The 13,363-nt window shown below is 44.0% G+C and overlaps 1 protein-coding gene across 1 annotated transcript; it reads right to left on the bottom strand.

Annotated features, from left to right (window-relative positions):
- Positions 1-11,281: 11,281 nt before the first annotated feature.
- SPATA45 (spermatogenesis associated 45) lies at positions 11,282-11,625 on the bottom strand. The gene has a single exon (XM_033145462.1). The coding sequence runs from the start codon at positions 11,552-11,554 to the stop codon at positions 11,282-11,284; it is 273 nt and encodes a 90-aa protein (XP_033001353.1). The 5' UTR covers positions 11,555-11,625.
- Between the last annotated feature and the right edge of the window lie 1,738 nt (positions 11,626-13,363).

The following is a 13,363-nucleotide window of genomic DNA, read 5'->3' as shown; positions in this document are numbered from 1 at the left end:
CGCGTGTTTTAAAAAATGTAACATCTTTCAATTCATTTTCTTTGTGCTTAAAAAACAATAAAATAATAAAAAATTATCTTGTTTTTTTTTAATAGTCAGGCATTTCTCTTATTTGTATGTCTACCCTTACTCCTTGGAGTTCTTTGTGTCCTAGTTCTGGCTGTATAAAAGGGGAATGTTGATGATCTATTTACCTCACAGGAATATGTGAAGAACAAATTGAGACTGTAGCACAGAAGGGAGAAATGTTATGCTTGGGAGTGGAATGTGGCCCTCGAGGCATCTCTCTCTGGCCCTTGAGACACCCTACAGGCCACTCCCCTCACTGGCCCTGCTTTGCATCTTCCTTTTGTGCATTTGCCTGGCTGGAATGTGTCCTTGAGCTTTTTCCTTGTCTTTTTAATGGTGGTGATTATTACACACACCCTTCCACAGTGCTACCACCCCTAAAAATGTGGGGGCTTTGCAGGTATCCAGTTGGAACCCCAAAATGATGAACATAGGAAACTGCTTTAATACCCAATCAAAGTAGGTAAAAGGTAAAGGATGGTTACGTCCAGTCAAAGGTGACTGGAGTTGCGGCGCTCATCTTGCTTTCAGGATGAGGGAGCCAGTGTTTGTCCACAGACAGCTTTCCAGGTCATGTGTACAACATGACTAAACCGCTTCTGGCGCAACGGGGCACCATGACAGAAACCAGAGCGCATGGAAATGCCATTTTCCTACCCGCTGCAGCGGAAGCTATTTATCTACTTGCACTGGCATGCTTTAGAACTGCTAGATTGTCAGGAGCTGGGACAGAGCAATGGGAGCTCAACCCGTCGCAAGGATTTGAACCGCCAACCTTCTGACCAGCAAGCCCAAGAGGCTCAGTGGTTTAGACCACAGCGCCACCCACGTCCCTTTCAGACTATTTGCCCATTTTGTCCAGATATTGTCTACTCTGACTGGCAAGGTGACCTTTTCTGAGGAGAGGCCTGCTTGAACAGACCAGAGAGTGAGTACCAGCTAGGTCTACACGCTGTTCTCCCAGGAGCCTGTCTATGCCTCCTACCTGATCCTTGGAGAAGACAGAAATTGGACATCAGCCCCCCTGCATGCAACACATGTGCTCTGCTACTGAGCAATGGACCGTCACCAGATGTGACTGCTAGATTATCCCTATCTTTGGTCCAACCCAGGAACGGGGAGATTGTGGACCTCCCAAGGCTGTTGGGAGTCCAGTTCCCATCATCCCTCACCACTGTCCACACTGGTTCAGGGGGTGATGGGAGCTGGAAGTTCTGCAACACTGGGAGGGTCATAGGTTCCTCATGCCTGTTGTGGAATTCGTGTGAGAGCCAAATTCCTCTTGCTTGCAGCACTGAAATTAAATAAGATGGGGGAAGCAGAGACCGTTTTTCTAGCAACCTGGGGCTAAGCAGGAGTTGTTGCTGGCCAGGCGTGAGGAGAACGCTGCCAGATTCATGTTGCTTCCAGCAAACTCCCTGACCTCCCTTTACCTCAGCAGCTGCTGTGGGATCAAAGGGGTAAGGAAGCTGACTCCTTCCTGCTTCCCTGCTCTCCTGTGCGGAGGAAGAAAAGGGGGAAGCAGCGTGTGTGTGTTTGTGTATGCGCAGGTGCGCACACACAGAGAGATATTGGGGAGTAATTTGCTTCAGTCTGAAGCTGTGCCATTAGCCCTTTCCATTAACAAGTTAAGGTAGTTTGGAAAGGATTTGAAGCACAGATTGCTCTCAGACAGTGTGGGGCATCTGCCATAAAACATGGGAGCAGATGGTAAAAGGCAGTCTGAGGTAAAAAATAATAATGTGCACCTAATGCATATATTTCTATATATGATCTGCCACCCTGGGCTCCGTAGGGAGCAAGGGTGGGATATAAATTCAATAAATATAATTTCAAGAGAATATATGTTAACTCTTTTATTGAGCAGCCCCTCCTGATTTGTTTGCTGAGAGATAAGGCAATGTCGTTGACTATTCAATTAGCATGAGTAACATGCTTTATGTACTTATGTAATAAAATCTGTACACCGCTTGATGGGTTTTTTTAAAAAACACCCCCAAAGCAGTTTACAAAGACAATAAAACAACCAAACCATCAGGTAAAACTGTTAAAAACAACTATTTAAAGCATTTTTATGTTTAAAAAACCAGCAATAAACTAAAACAGATTAAAACATAAATCAACATTTTCCACGTTTTGTTTTGTTAAACAAAAATGTGTTTTGTAGGCACCAGAAAGAGTACAGTGAAGGGTTTGTTTAGGCTTCTGGCATCTGTATGGTGCCTGTAAAATTTTAGGCACTTTAATAATAATAAAATGCACTTGCTTTCCACTGTATGGGCATGTAAGAAATCAAGATATATATTCATTTATAGGTACTCGGGGGAATAACAAGTCCAGCTCGTTTCCTTTCTAAGACAGAACTGGGTGCCCTGTGTATGCATCCCTAACAGCGCTTTAGAATACAAATAACCTCCAGGTTGTTTTTCAAATCAATCACAGTTCCAGAAAGACATAGCGGTCAAAGAAGCTAAAAGATGTCTGCTGTGCTGAAAGAATGGACATGTGAAAGCAGAGACAAGCAGGGCTGGGTTGGCAAACAGCCAAAGCTGAAGTAGAAAGAGTTTTTATTGTTCCAAGTACTGTAACCTGCTTTTCCAGCTCCTCCCCAGGGAAGTTTATTCTAATAATTAGGGGGAAATATTCTAATTACTACGTGAGAACATGCATCGCTACCCCTTTGGGGGGGGCAGTGGGCACATATATAATTTCGAGAAAGTTCCGTGGGCACCAGCCAGAAAATGGCTGTTATGGGGGTGAGGCCTAACACAATATGGCTGTTGTGGAAAGTGTGGCCTCACACAAAATGACAGTGAGATTTCAAGATTTTGCATGCTTGAATGTTTGTTTTACATTCTAGAGATTTGTTGCTTGTGGTGAGTGATAAACAATACATAAATAATTGGCTATAAGGATTTCTGCCTGTTTCAGCAGCTTCACATTTGCCGTTTCAAAGGTCTTTTAAGGCTTTGAGGTCTAGTAAGGTTTTGCTTGTCTTGGCTGGAACTTGCTGTTCCACACTTGAGAAGCATGATAATAATTTGATCACTATTGCAAGTGAAGAATGTTTTGATTTCTCTGTTACTGTGGTTTGTTTTTTTTTGGCTTAACTGCCATACTGTTAATCAAGGCACATATGCCATCTCTTTACCTTAATGTCTTTGTGAATTTCAAGAAAAAAATATTTGTTGAGATGAAATACCATGAAATTAACCGTCTGAAACATCTCCTCAACTTTGAAGCAATCCCATTCTTAGGGAAACATTCTTTTCCTCATACAAACATGGATTCTTCACCTCTATCACCAAGTCTCTAGCAGATAATTTTCTAGAACTTATAGAATCATAGAATCATAGAGTTGGAAGAGACCACAAGGGCCATCCAGTCCAACCCCCTGCCAAGCAGGAAACACCATCAAAGCATTCCTGACAGATGGCTGTCAAGCCTCTGCTTAAAGACCTCCAAAGAAGGAGACTCCACCACACTCCTTGGCAGCAAATTCCACCGTCGAACAGCTCTTACTGTCAGGAAGTTCTTCCTAATGTTTAGGTGGAATCTTCTTTCTTGTAGTTTGAATCCACTGCCCCGTGTCCGCTTCTCTGGAGCAGCAGAAAACAACCTTTCACCCTCCTCTATATGACATCCTTTTATATATTTGAACATGGCTATCAGATCACCCCTTAACCTTCTCTTCTCCAGGCTAAACATACCCAGCTCCCTAAGCCGTTCCTCATAAGGCATCGTTTCCAGGCCTTTGACCATTTTGGTTGCCCTCCTCTGGACACTTTCCAGCTTGTCAGTATCCTTCGCCCAATGTTTTAGGATTGGGGTTGAGCTGAATGTCTTCTCAGGATCCCTGCTAGCCCAATAATTTTATCGTTGTAAGAGGAGGGTCTGCAAAAGAGTGGGACTGTTAAAATGGTCAAACCAGTTTAGAAGCCCTGGACAAGTCTGTCAAGTGCCCTCTTTGTTTTTGTAAATAAATACAATACTGCTAAACACCAGTGTCTCCTTCCAAAGGAAACCAAACCAGAATTAGTGCAGCACCCCTAGAGCATCTTATTGCTCTGAGAACTGAGGTGAGCATTAACAGCAGTATCACAAGTGTTTCCAATGATCACTCCAAAATATGAATCAAATCCCACATTGATGCATTTTAAGCCACATAACAGTTTGCATTCGTCTAGCATTGACACCACCTATTCAGTGGAAAATATCTCTCTGTGTGTGAATTAACTTTCTCCATCCTAAGTTACTCTGTTGGACCAGCTTTTAAGATAAACAAAGGGAACCTTAACTGGCAACTTGATCTTCAAATTGCTTTTCTGGCAGGATATAAATGGGGCTTCTGTCAAGAAAAGCAATGACAGCTGGCACCTCTGAACTTCATTGTTTCAACGAAGCTCAGCATTTTCTTGTGACTGGGTTCCACACACACCTCTCAGTTCAGATCAAATGTGTTTTGTTTTCAGGAGATGAAATCAGTGGTACTGTCAGGACAGCACTTTAGGGCAGAAATCCAGGGCCCACTAAGCAGAAAGGCCTTATTTCCCCCTCAAAGAATCCTGGAAACTGGAAAACGCATAACATGCTCAGAGCCACTCTGTTCTTTCATTTTACCTGTATGCCTTCTGTACCTGGTCCATCTTGGAGGTCTAGAAAAAACAAACAAACCCCAAAGCAGATCGAAATAACCTGAGGTCTGCCCACCCCGGTAACCATACTAACCATACTATCTTAGCTTACCAAATTTTAAGCAGCTCTCAGATTTGTGTGGTAGAAATTGAACTAAGCCTGTCTGCGCTTGCAATGGGCCAGAGACAAGAAGTATCACAAAATTGAATCAGTTTGGCTAAGATACTTTATCTCTCCTTCTCTGTCTCTCTCTGTGCACTGAATTTTACATTTATTACAGACACCATATTGCTGCCAGTGTTCCTTTGCAGTAAAAAAAAGAGGATGCCAGCAAAACCATCCACCTGCTGAGAAGATTCTGCCCTTGCCCAGTCAAGGATCTCAAACTATGTAATTTTATTTACTATTAATTTAAATCTTGTTTTTGTATTGCATATATTTTAACTCCATATGTGCTCATCCAATCACTTAGGTCTGTGGAACTGGCACTTTTACAAGTGTTTTCACCCCACTTGCAAGAAATTGACCCTTTAGCCCACTCTTTGGAACTCCTTGCCCATTGATATTAGGCAGGTACCTTTGCTGTATTGTTGGAAGGTACCCCTGCAATGCAAGAATATGCAGCTGTCCCATACGGGGATCGAACCTGCAAACTTGGCGCTATCAGCACCATGCTCTAACCCAGTGTTTTTCAACCTTTTTTGGGCAAAGGCACACTTGTTTCATGAAAAGAATCACGAGGCACACCACCATTAGAAAATGTTAAAAAATTAAACTCTGTGCCTATATTGACTATATATAAAGTAATTCTCTTGAATAGGAATCAAATAAACACAAAGAAAGTATTTTATAATTCCTGGACTTAAGAGCAAGTCCCCAAACTAAGACCCGGGGGCCGGATGTGGCCCAATCACCTTCTAAATGCTGCCCGCGGATGGTCCAGGAATCAGCGTGTTTTTACAGAATTGGAACCTGTCCTTTTATTTAAAATGCATCTCTGGGTTATTTGTGGGGCATAGGAATTTGTTCATATTTTTTTCAAAATATAGTCCAGCCCCAAGTAAGGTCTGAGGGACTCTAGTCTTGTACCTGAGTGACTTTTTGTGACAAAGACATGAGTGGAGAAGCTCCTGAGACATCCTGACATGATATAATTAACTGCCATGCCACACTTCAGAGCCCAGCCAATGTGGTGTTTCCCTTTTTTGTGATGATCTTGTGCTTTGGGAAGTTCAAAGAGGTTGAACCAGCAAGTGCAAAATAAATGCAAAAGGAAACCTACACATCCTAATTATTCATCATTTATTAGCAAAGTGCTCTCACCCAGCTGAAAGGAGCCAGGCTTGTTATTTCCTCCAAGCAGCAAAAGAATTCTTAGTTAATTTATGTAGGTTGGAGATGACTGCACTTTGGGAAACATTTCCCTTGAGAGGTTATAGATGCGGTTTTGCATCCGATTTGGTACTGAATCCTCTCTCTCCCCCCCCCCCGGCCTCCGCCTCGCGCGCGCCATTTCCAAGCCCCCACCTACGTCCACTGCCGGCTCCCTCCGCCTCATCTCCGGCCTGCTCTTTCCACCCCCTCCCGCTTCTAAGATGCGCGCGCCTACATTGGCCTCAGAACCCCACTTGCGACAAGGCACGCGCAGTGCGCAGGATCCCTTCAGGGCCACGCCAACGGAGGGCGCTGACGATTGGCCGGCGGGAGGGAGAAGGAGGGAGGGAGGTGCTTTTGAGGCGGCCGGCCTGGCTGCCGCGTCCAGGGCCGTGCAATGCAGTGCAGTGTAGCGCAGTGGCCGCGCCTTGGCGCTGCTGGGGCAAGGCGGGCGTCTCTTTTCGGCTCTGTGTACAAACATGCGGGCTGACCCTGATTGGCTGAAGGAAGGCAACAACAACGGCCGGGACGTTTTTCCCACGGCACACCAGGCAACATCTCGCGGCACACTAGTGTGCCGCGGAACAGTGGTTGAAAAACACTGCTCTAACCAACTGAGCCATGACTGTTACATTTCACAAAGCCTACCCAGGCATGTAATGTTAGCATGCAGTTTTAACAGGTGGTTTTAGTAAATATAATGGTTTATAAATTACTTGTTTTTAAATATTTTTTAACAAGTTTGTTTGTTTGTTACCCACCCTTTACCCTAAAGTCCCAGGGTGAGTACAGCATTAAAAGACAATATAATAACAATTTTAAACAACTTAACAACAGTGAAAATGAGGTGTGTCCTAAAAACATAATCTGAAGTGTCAAAATGTATGACAACTTGTTATGTAACCAAATGTTATCTAACTTGTTTTTAATGTTTGCTTTTATCTGTATTTTTAAATAAATAGTTTAGGTTGTCTTTTGCAAACCTCTGAGCAGCCTACTGTTTGAGTGTTAAATAATTAAATAAGTAAACAATGAAGTATAATAGTATCATTTTATCATAATATTTAACTTAATGTGTAATGAATTGCTGTTCCAAACACATTGCTTTATTGTGATAATTACTTAATGTTTCTTCTGAGCAGCTTTGGGCACAATGGAAAAGCAGCTTATAAGGTGCTTGACTGGGTCTAAAGTGAATGTAACATCAATGAATAATCTAGGGCAGCCTTAGCCGATCTGGTGCTATTGTGAACTACAACTCCCATCAATCCAAACATAACTAATGATCAGGGATGATGGGAGTTGTAGTCCACAACACCTGGGAGGAATTAAGTCGGCCACTCCTGATCCAGGCATTTTAACATCGTCGGGGGGGGGGGGGGGAGGGAGAGAGAGAGAATTAAGAGTTGGTCTGTGTTTAGAACAGGGGGCGCCAACCTTTTCGGACCAGTGGTTACATTTTGAATTTTGGGAGAGTACTGGGGGCACCAGCCACAAAATAACTCCTCTGGGGAGGCATGTGGCATAACCCAAAATTAGACAGCCATCCTCAACAACTTTATGCTCACCATAAGTCAGCGACGTTCTCCAGGTCCTGATTGTAGAGATTGCACAACACTGATTTTACACAAACAAGCACAGATGTTGTTGCTGTCTTAATAGGGAGGGAACATTCCTCACTACCAGGAAAAATATACAAGGTGGCCACATGACACCCACTCTCATTTCACAGAAACTAGTTAGTGTCCTGAGGCTGACAGAGAAATGCTGGGTTTCCGCAGGTCAGGAAAAGGCTGGAGGCTACTGACTTCTATTCACAGAAAGTAACACAGTGGGTGTGGCTCAGACATTGCTGGGAAATTGACCTCCGGCCCTGCCTTTCCCCCTCTAGCCTCTCACTCTGGAGACCTCCCCAGCAGATGGAGACTGCAACGTTGGGATGGGCTTGCCTGGCCCTTTGTTTGGCAACATGCAGGGCTCTCCTGGAGCCGGGTTGTGAGAGGAGAGCAGCAGAATTGAGACTGCCCTGCTGCGGGATGGCAGGTGTACCCTCTGATTCCTTCCTGTGTCTGCGCTCACACTGAGATGCTCAGCCTCCAGCCCTGCCCTGGAAAGGCCTTCATCTTCAGGCACACACCCCTCCCTTGATCGCTCCAACCTCCTGCTTCTAGCACCTCCCAGCTCATCCCACCCCCAGCCTCCTCCCTGTTGTCCCAACACTAGGACCATGGGGTCTAAGTCCTCATCTTCCCTGTCCTCCGTGGGGAGCTCCTGGGCTGGAGGCTACTACCACTCCTCCTCATCCAGCCAGTCTCTGACAAAAGGCAACTGCACGTTTTGCCCCATAACTTTCTTTCAAGGCAGGATAGAGATGTACTTTCCCCTCCCTCAATGAAAGCTCAATGTCTTGGGCACCTGCTCAGGTGTTCCAGTGAAAGCCTTTGAAGGTGCCATGGTGCACAGCTGATCTACTCTGGGAAGCAATAATAGGAAAAAATAACATCTTACATAACAGATCTAGGCACCTTCTGTTTTATTCAGAGTGGCATCTGCTGACTTTGGGGACCAAGCTGCATTTTCATTCCCTTTTTTAATATTTTTTGCTCTCCTGTCTCAGTTAAGGCAGAATAAAATGTGTTCAGCTTCCTTTCATGCAGATCTGTCTAGCAGCAGCTCATGGGCCATGTCTGCTCTAAAGTAATGTCATCTGGTCCTCAGCAGCCCTATCCAATTTTAGTTAAGGTATGGCACTTTTTTTTTTTTGCTGAGGAAGCTGCCTTATATCAAGTCAGAGTCCAGGCATAGGCAACCTTTGGCCCTCCAGATGTTTTGGACTAGAATTCCCATCGTCCCTGACCACTGGTCCTGTTAGCTAGGGATCATGGGAACTGTAGGCCAAAACATCTGGAGGGCCAAAGGTTGCCTATGCCTGAGTCAGGCCCTTGGTCCATAAAGCTCAGGTTGTCAACAGTGATTGGCAGCAGCTCTGGGGGGTTTTGAGAAGGGGTCATCCCTAGCCCTCCTTGGAGATGGCAGAGATTGAACCCAGAGCCTTCTGCATGCAAAGCAGATGTTCTTCTGCTGAACTGCAGCTCCCGTCTTGCAATTTTGAGAGCAATAAGAATAAAGTATTACAGTTGCCCCATGTTTTAATATTATGTAACTGTCTTTAATAATTTGATTACTGATACAACAAACACAAAATGTTCTCTTAAACAGTGCATTAGATACAAGCCAAGTGTGTTAAAATTACAGTATTTCCTAGTCACTTAGTCTGGACCAAGGAAATAGATACAATTTTTTTTTAAGTACTGGCATATTTTACATAACTTATTTTAAAACTATTTAATTTTTGGGTAACCAATTTAATTCAAACACAGTATTATAATTGTTTATTTGCTCCTGAGAAATGTCCAGCACTCCAGGAGAAACAGCCTTTGAGGAGCACGTCATCCAAATATGGCATGGTCTGCAAGATACAAAGTAAAGAAGCATAAAATAGAATCAGTAGGAGACGACCACTTTCTTAGAACCATTTGGTTAAAGCAAGAGTAGCCGATGTGGTCCTGTCTAGATGTTGTGGACTACAAGCTCCATCAGCCTCAGCCAGCATAGCCAATGATCAGGGATGACGGGAGTTTTAGTCCACAACATCTGTAGGGCACCATCTTGGCTAACCTTTGAGTTAAATCAACAAGCTCTCTACACATGTTCAAGAATTGGAATAAAGCAACATGTGAGGGAGAGCAGCCTGCCAGCTTCACCTTCCCCAACCCGTCAAACAGTTGAAGAGCTACTGTCTGAAGTGGGAAGCTCCCATCATAATGTAACCTGTACTGGTAAGAGCCATTGTGGTGTAGTGGTTAGAGTGCTGGACTAGGACCTGGGAGACCAGGGTAAGCTGCTTTTCAGAAAATGCAAACTGAACCAACATTCTCCCCTATCCCAGCAGTCTCTGGCCACTATGATTCAAAATTGACACTTCTACAAATGTTGTGATCCAGTTCTCCATCTGATTGAAAAAAATAGGTGAAAACATGTATAAAAATGCATACAAGTGAAAAATTACACAAAAAGTTAGGGAAAGTTGCTTGCAAAAATGGGTAAAAACTGCAAACAGAAATGTGCTTATTAGGAGAAAATTGCAATAAATTGCTGCTGAATTTTCATGGAAATTTTTATTTATTTATTCATGGAAGTTGCTGCAGAAATTTGGAGAACCAAAGGTAAGTTTCAAAAGATAAGAAAGCAAAACTGACAAGAGTCTAACCTCGAGATAATTTTTCAGACCAAATTGTTTTAACTCTACTTCATTGGCCTTTCTCCCAGTCTTAAAAGTTAATCATGCACGGAACTGTGGGCCAGGCAATATAAGGCAAAAAGCTAAATAAATAAGTGCTGCCTTTCTCCTCATTGTTTTGCAAGCAGCATCTAAAATAAATTCAGTGGTGATGATGTAACACCTATTCTGCTGCTTCAGCCCACACTCAACATCAGTTTTCTGTTTTGTTTTACAAGGAATTAGTTGGTGGCTGAGTCAGTGATCAATCCCCAGTACCTGTTTGCAGTAGCAAAGTTCAGCCATGAAATATGCCCACCGATTCTAAACAATAATGTCTCTTAGCTGATTGTCTTTACTATTGAGCAATAATAGCCAGTCTCCACATGGAGTGGGGGTGGGCAAATGGGCTTGGGAAATATGCCCTCAGAGGAATACGCTTCTTGATCATCCCCCTCCTTGTTTGTATATTCATTCTATTTACTCCCTTCTTCCAAAGGAAACCAAGCCCAGGTAAGCGTTGTGTGTACCCCTGAAAGTTTTCAACGCTTTGGGGAGCGTCTGAAGGAGTGTCTCCATCCCCATCGATCTACTCGGACACTGAGGTCCAGCGCCAAGGGCCTTCTGGCGGTTCCCTCATTGCAAGAAGCCAAGTTACAGAGAACAAGGCAGAGGGCCTTCTCAGTAGTGGCACCCACCCTCTGGAATGCCCTCCCACCAGATGTCAAAAGAGAACAACAACTACCAGACTTTTAGAAGACATCTTAAGGCAGCCCTGTTTAGGGAAGCTTTTAATGTTTGATGGATTATTGTATTTTAATATTTTGTTGGAAGCCACCCAGAGTGGCTGGGGAAGCCCAGCCAGATGGGCAGGGTAATAAATAATAATAATAACTCTGCTTTGGAGATTGGTGATATTGTGTGTCACACTACCGGTATATTACAAATTAGCTTACTTTTTTCTGGGAAATGCCTCTTTTCCTTATTTTCAGGAGGGGCTATTGTTATCCAGGAGGCCCTGTCACTGATGTACTCATGCTTCACTGTTTTAAACATCTCTGCCGAATTGCGGTTAGCATTGGGATAATGTCTCCTCTGAGGCCTGAGCCAGGCTGTTTCGTTCTTTCCTTCCAACAAGCATCCAGGGTCCCTCATCTTGTTATATTCAATCAAGAGCTTTTTCTCATCTTCGGCCATGTTGGTTGATTGGAACTTCTCTTTATCCCAAGAGGAATTCCTGCTTTTAAAAGCAGAGCAAAAATACAAGCAAGCCTCAGTAACTTCAAATGCTTTTAGGCCATGTGAAAGCAGAACACTAGCCCTGCTCTGTTGCTATAGGAATGAAATCTAAGATACAGTTGTGAAACAGAAGATGGTACAACCGGCTCTCTCCCTCCACCCCCATGCTGATCAGTACTACTGTTTCTGGGATCAAATAATAAGGATGCTTTAAAACAAGGTAAGAAACTCGTTTCCAGGGGCCACCTTCCCTTGTGTGCAACTTTCTAAGGGCCGCATGCAAGAGGTGGGTGGGACCAGAGGCAAAAAGTGGTTGGAGTGATGATACTCCCACACCCCTCTCTGTCTTCCATTCAAGTAAGCAAGAGGCATTATCTGAGTTTAAGGACCCATATCAGCCAGGCAAAAACATTCAAGGGAAGGGCATGACCTGAGGAGACTCCTAAGGGCGAGGGAGCCTAGTCAATGATCAGGGACAATGGGAGTTGTAGGCCACAACAACTGTAGGGCACCCTGTTGGCTACCTTTCAGTTAGATCCATCATCTAATACAGAGGTTCCCAAACTTATTTGGCCTACCACCACCCCTTTTCAGAAAAGAAAAAAGAAAAAATACTCAGCGTCCCCCAACTCAGGGGCAGGGCTGCCGCCACAGCCTGCCTGCCATTGGCCAAATGGGCAAGCTGTGATCTATTTCCCAGGTCTGGGAAGCTGAAAAGGGTTCACCCAAGCCCAGGAAAACCCCTCACCTGCAGCACGACCACCAGATCCAGGGGAGGCGTTGTTGCCATCCCACAACAGTGCCTGGCCTGGTAGTAGTAAGCATTATTATACAACAACCTTTAAAAAAAAAAAATCTTCTTTACACTTCCACTGCCCTCTTATTTTTATTCAATGCCCCCCAACTGCACCCGAGGCTACTACTGCTCCCCTGGATAATTATAACACCCCCCAGGGGGCAGCATCACACACTTTGGGAAACACAGATCACATATGACAGGGATAAATAATTCTTACAGATGATGAATCTAAGTTGTGAAGGTACTTGGCCATCCAACTCATTAAGTGGTGCTGTAAATGCTCCTTGTTTGAAGCACCATTTGATTTATAGCTGATTCGTGATAGAAATGATAATTCGTATGCAGCCTAGGTCTCCAGAACAGCCTTTCCCAAGCTGGTGCCCTCCAGACGTTTCGGACTGCATTTCCCATCAGCCCTGCTGGCAAAGACAGCGGCCAAGAATGATGGGAGGTGTAGATCAAAACTGGGGAGGGATGTTCTGGCAAACCATGGTCAGCATGCCAATTTTGATTAGGTCGTTGTTTCTTAGATGACATGTCTTGTCAAAAAGCACTCCTATATTCTTCCCAATATGCTGGAACGAGAGATGGAGGCCTACTACACCAGCTCAACCTTTAAGCAATACATACCCTGCAGTGCTCTGATTTCCAAAGAGATTATTGAGTGTGACTCCCAACTCAGATCTCCTGATGGAAAAACAGCGACTGTTTAGAACTTCAGGAAGTTCCGTAGATGCTTAGCAACTGGCAATTCAAATAATCAGTGGTCGCCTTCTGTGGCAGCTTTTAAAAGCTTGCTGAAAACTTTTATGTGCTGCCAGGCCTATGTAGGGAATTAAGAGCTCATCCCCCACAATGGTCTATTCATGTCTGTTTTTAATTTCTTTTTGCTTTAAACTTATTTTTAACTTTCATTATGTTATTGTTTAGTTATATGTTTTTATATTCTTGTAAGCAGCTGTGATATA

The sequence above is a fragment of the Lacerta agilis genome, chromosome 3, assembly GCF_009819535.1.
Source record: "Lacerta agilis isolate rLacAgi1 chromosome 3, rLacAgi1.pri, whole genome shotgun sequence".
In the NCBI taxonomy this organism is placed as follows: Eukaryota; Metazoa; Chordata; class Lepidosauria; order Squamata; family Lacertidae; genus Lacerta; species Lacerta agilis.
This window is presented reverse-complemented; position numbering and strand designations above follow the sequence as displayed.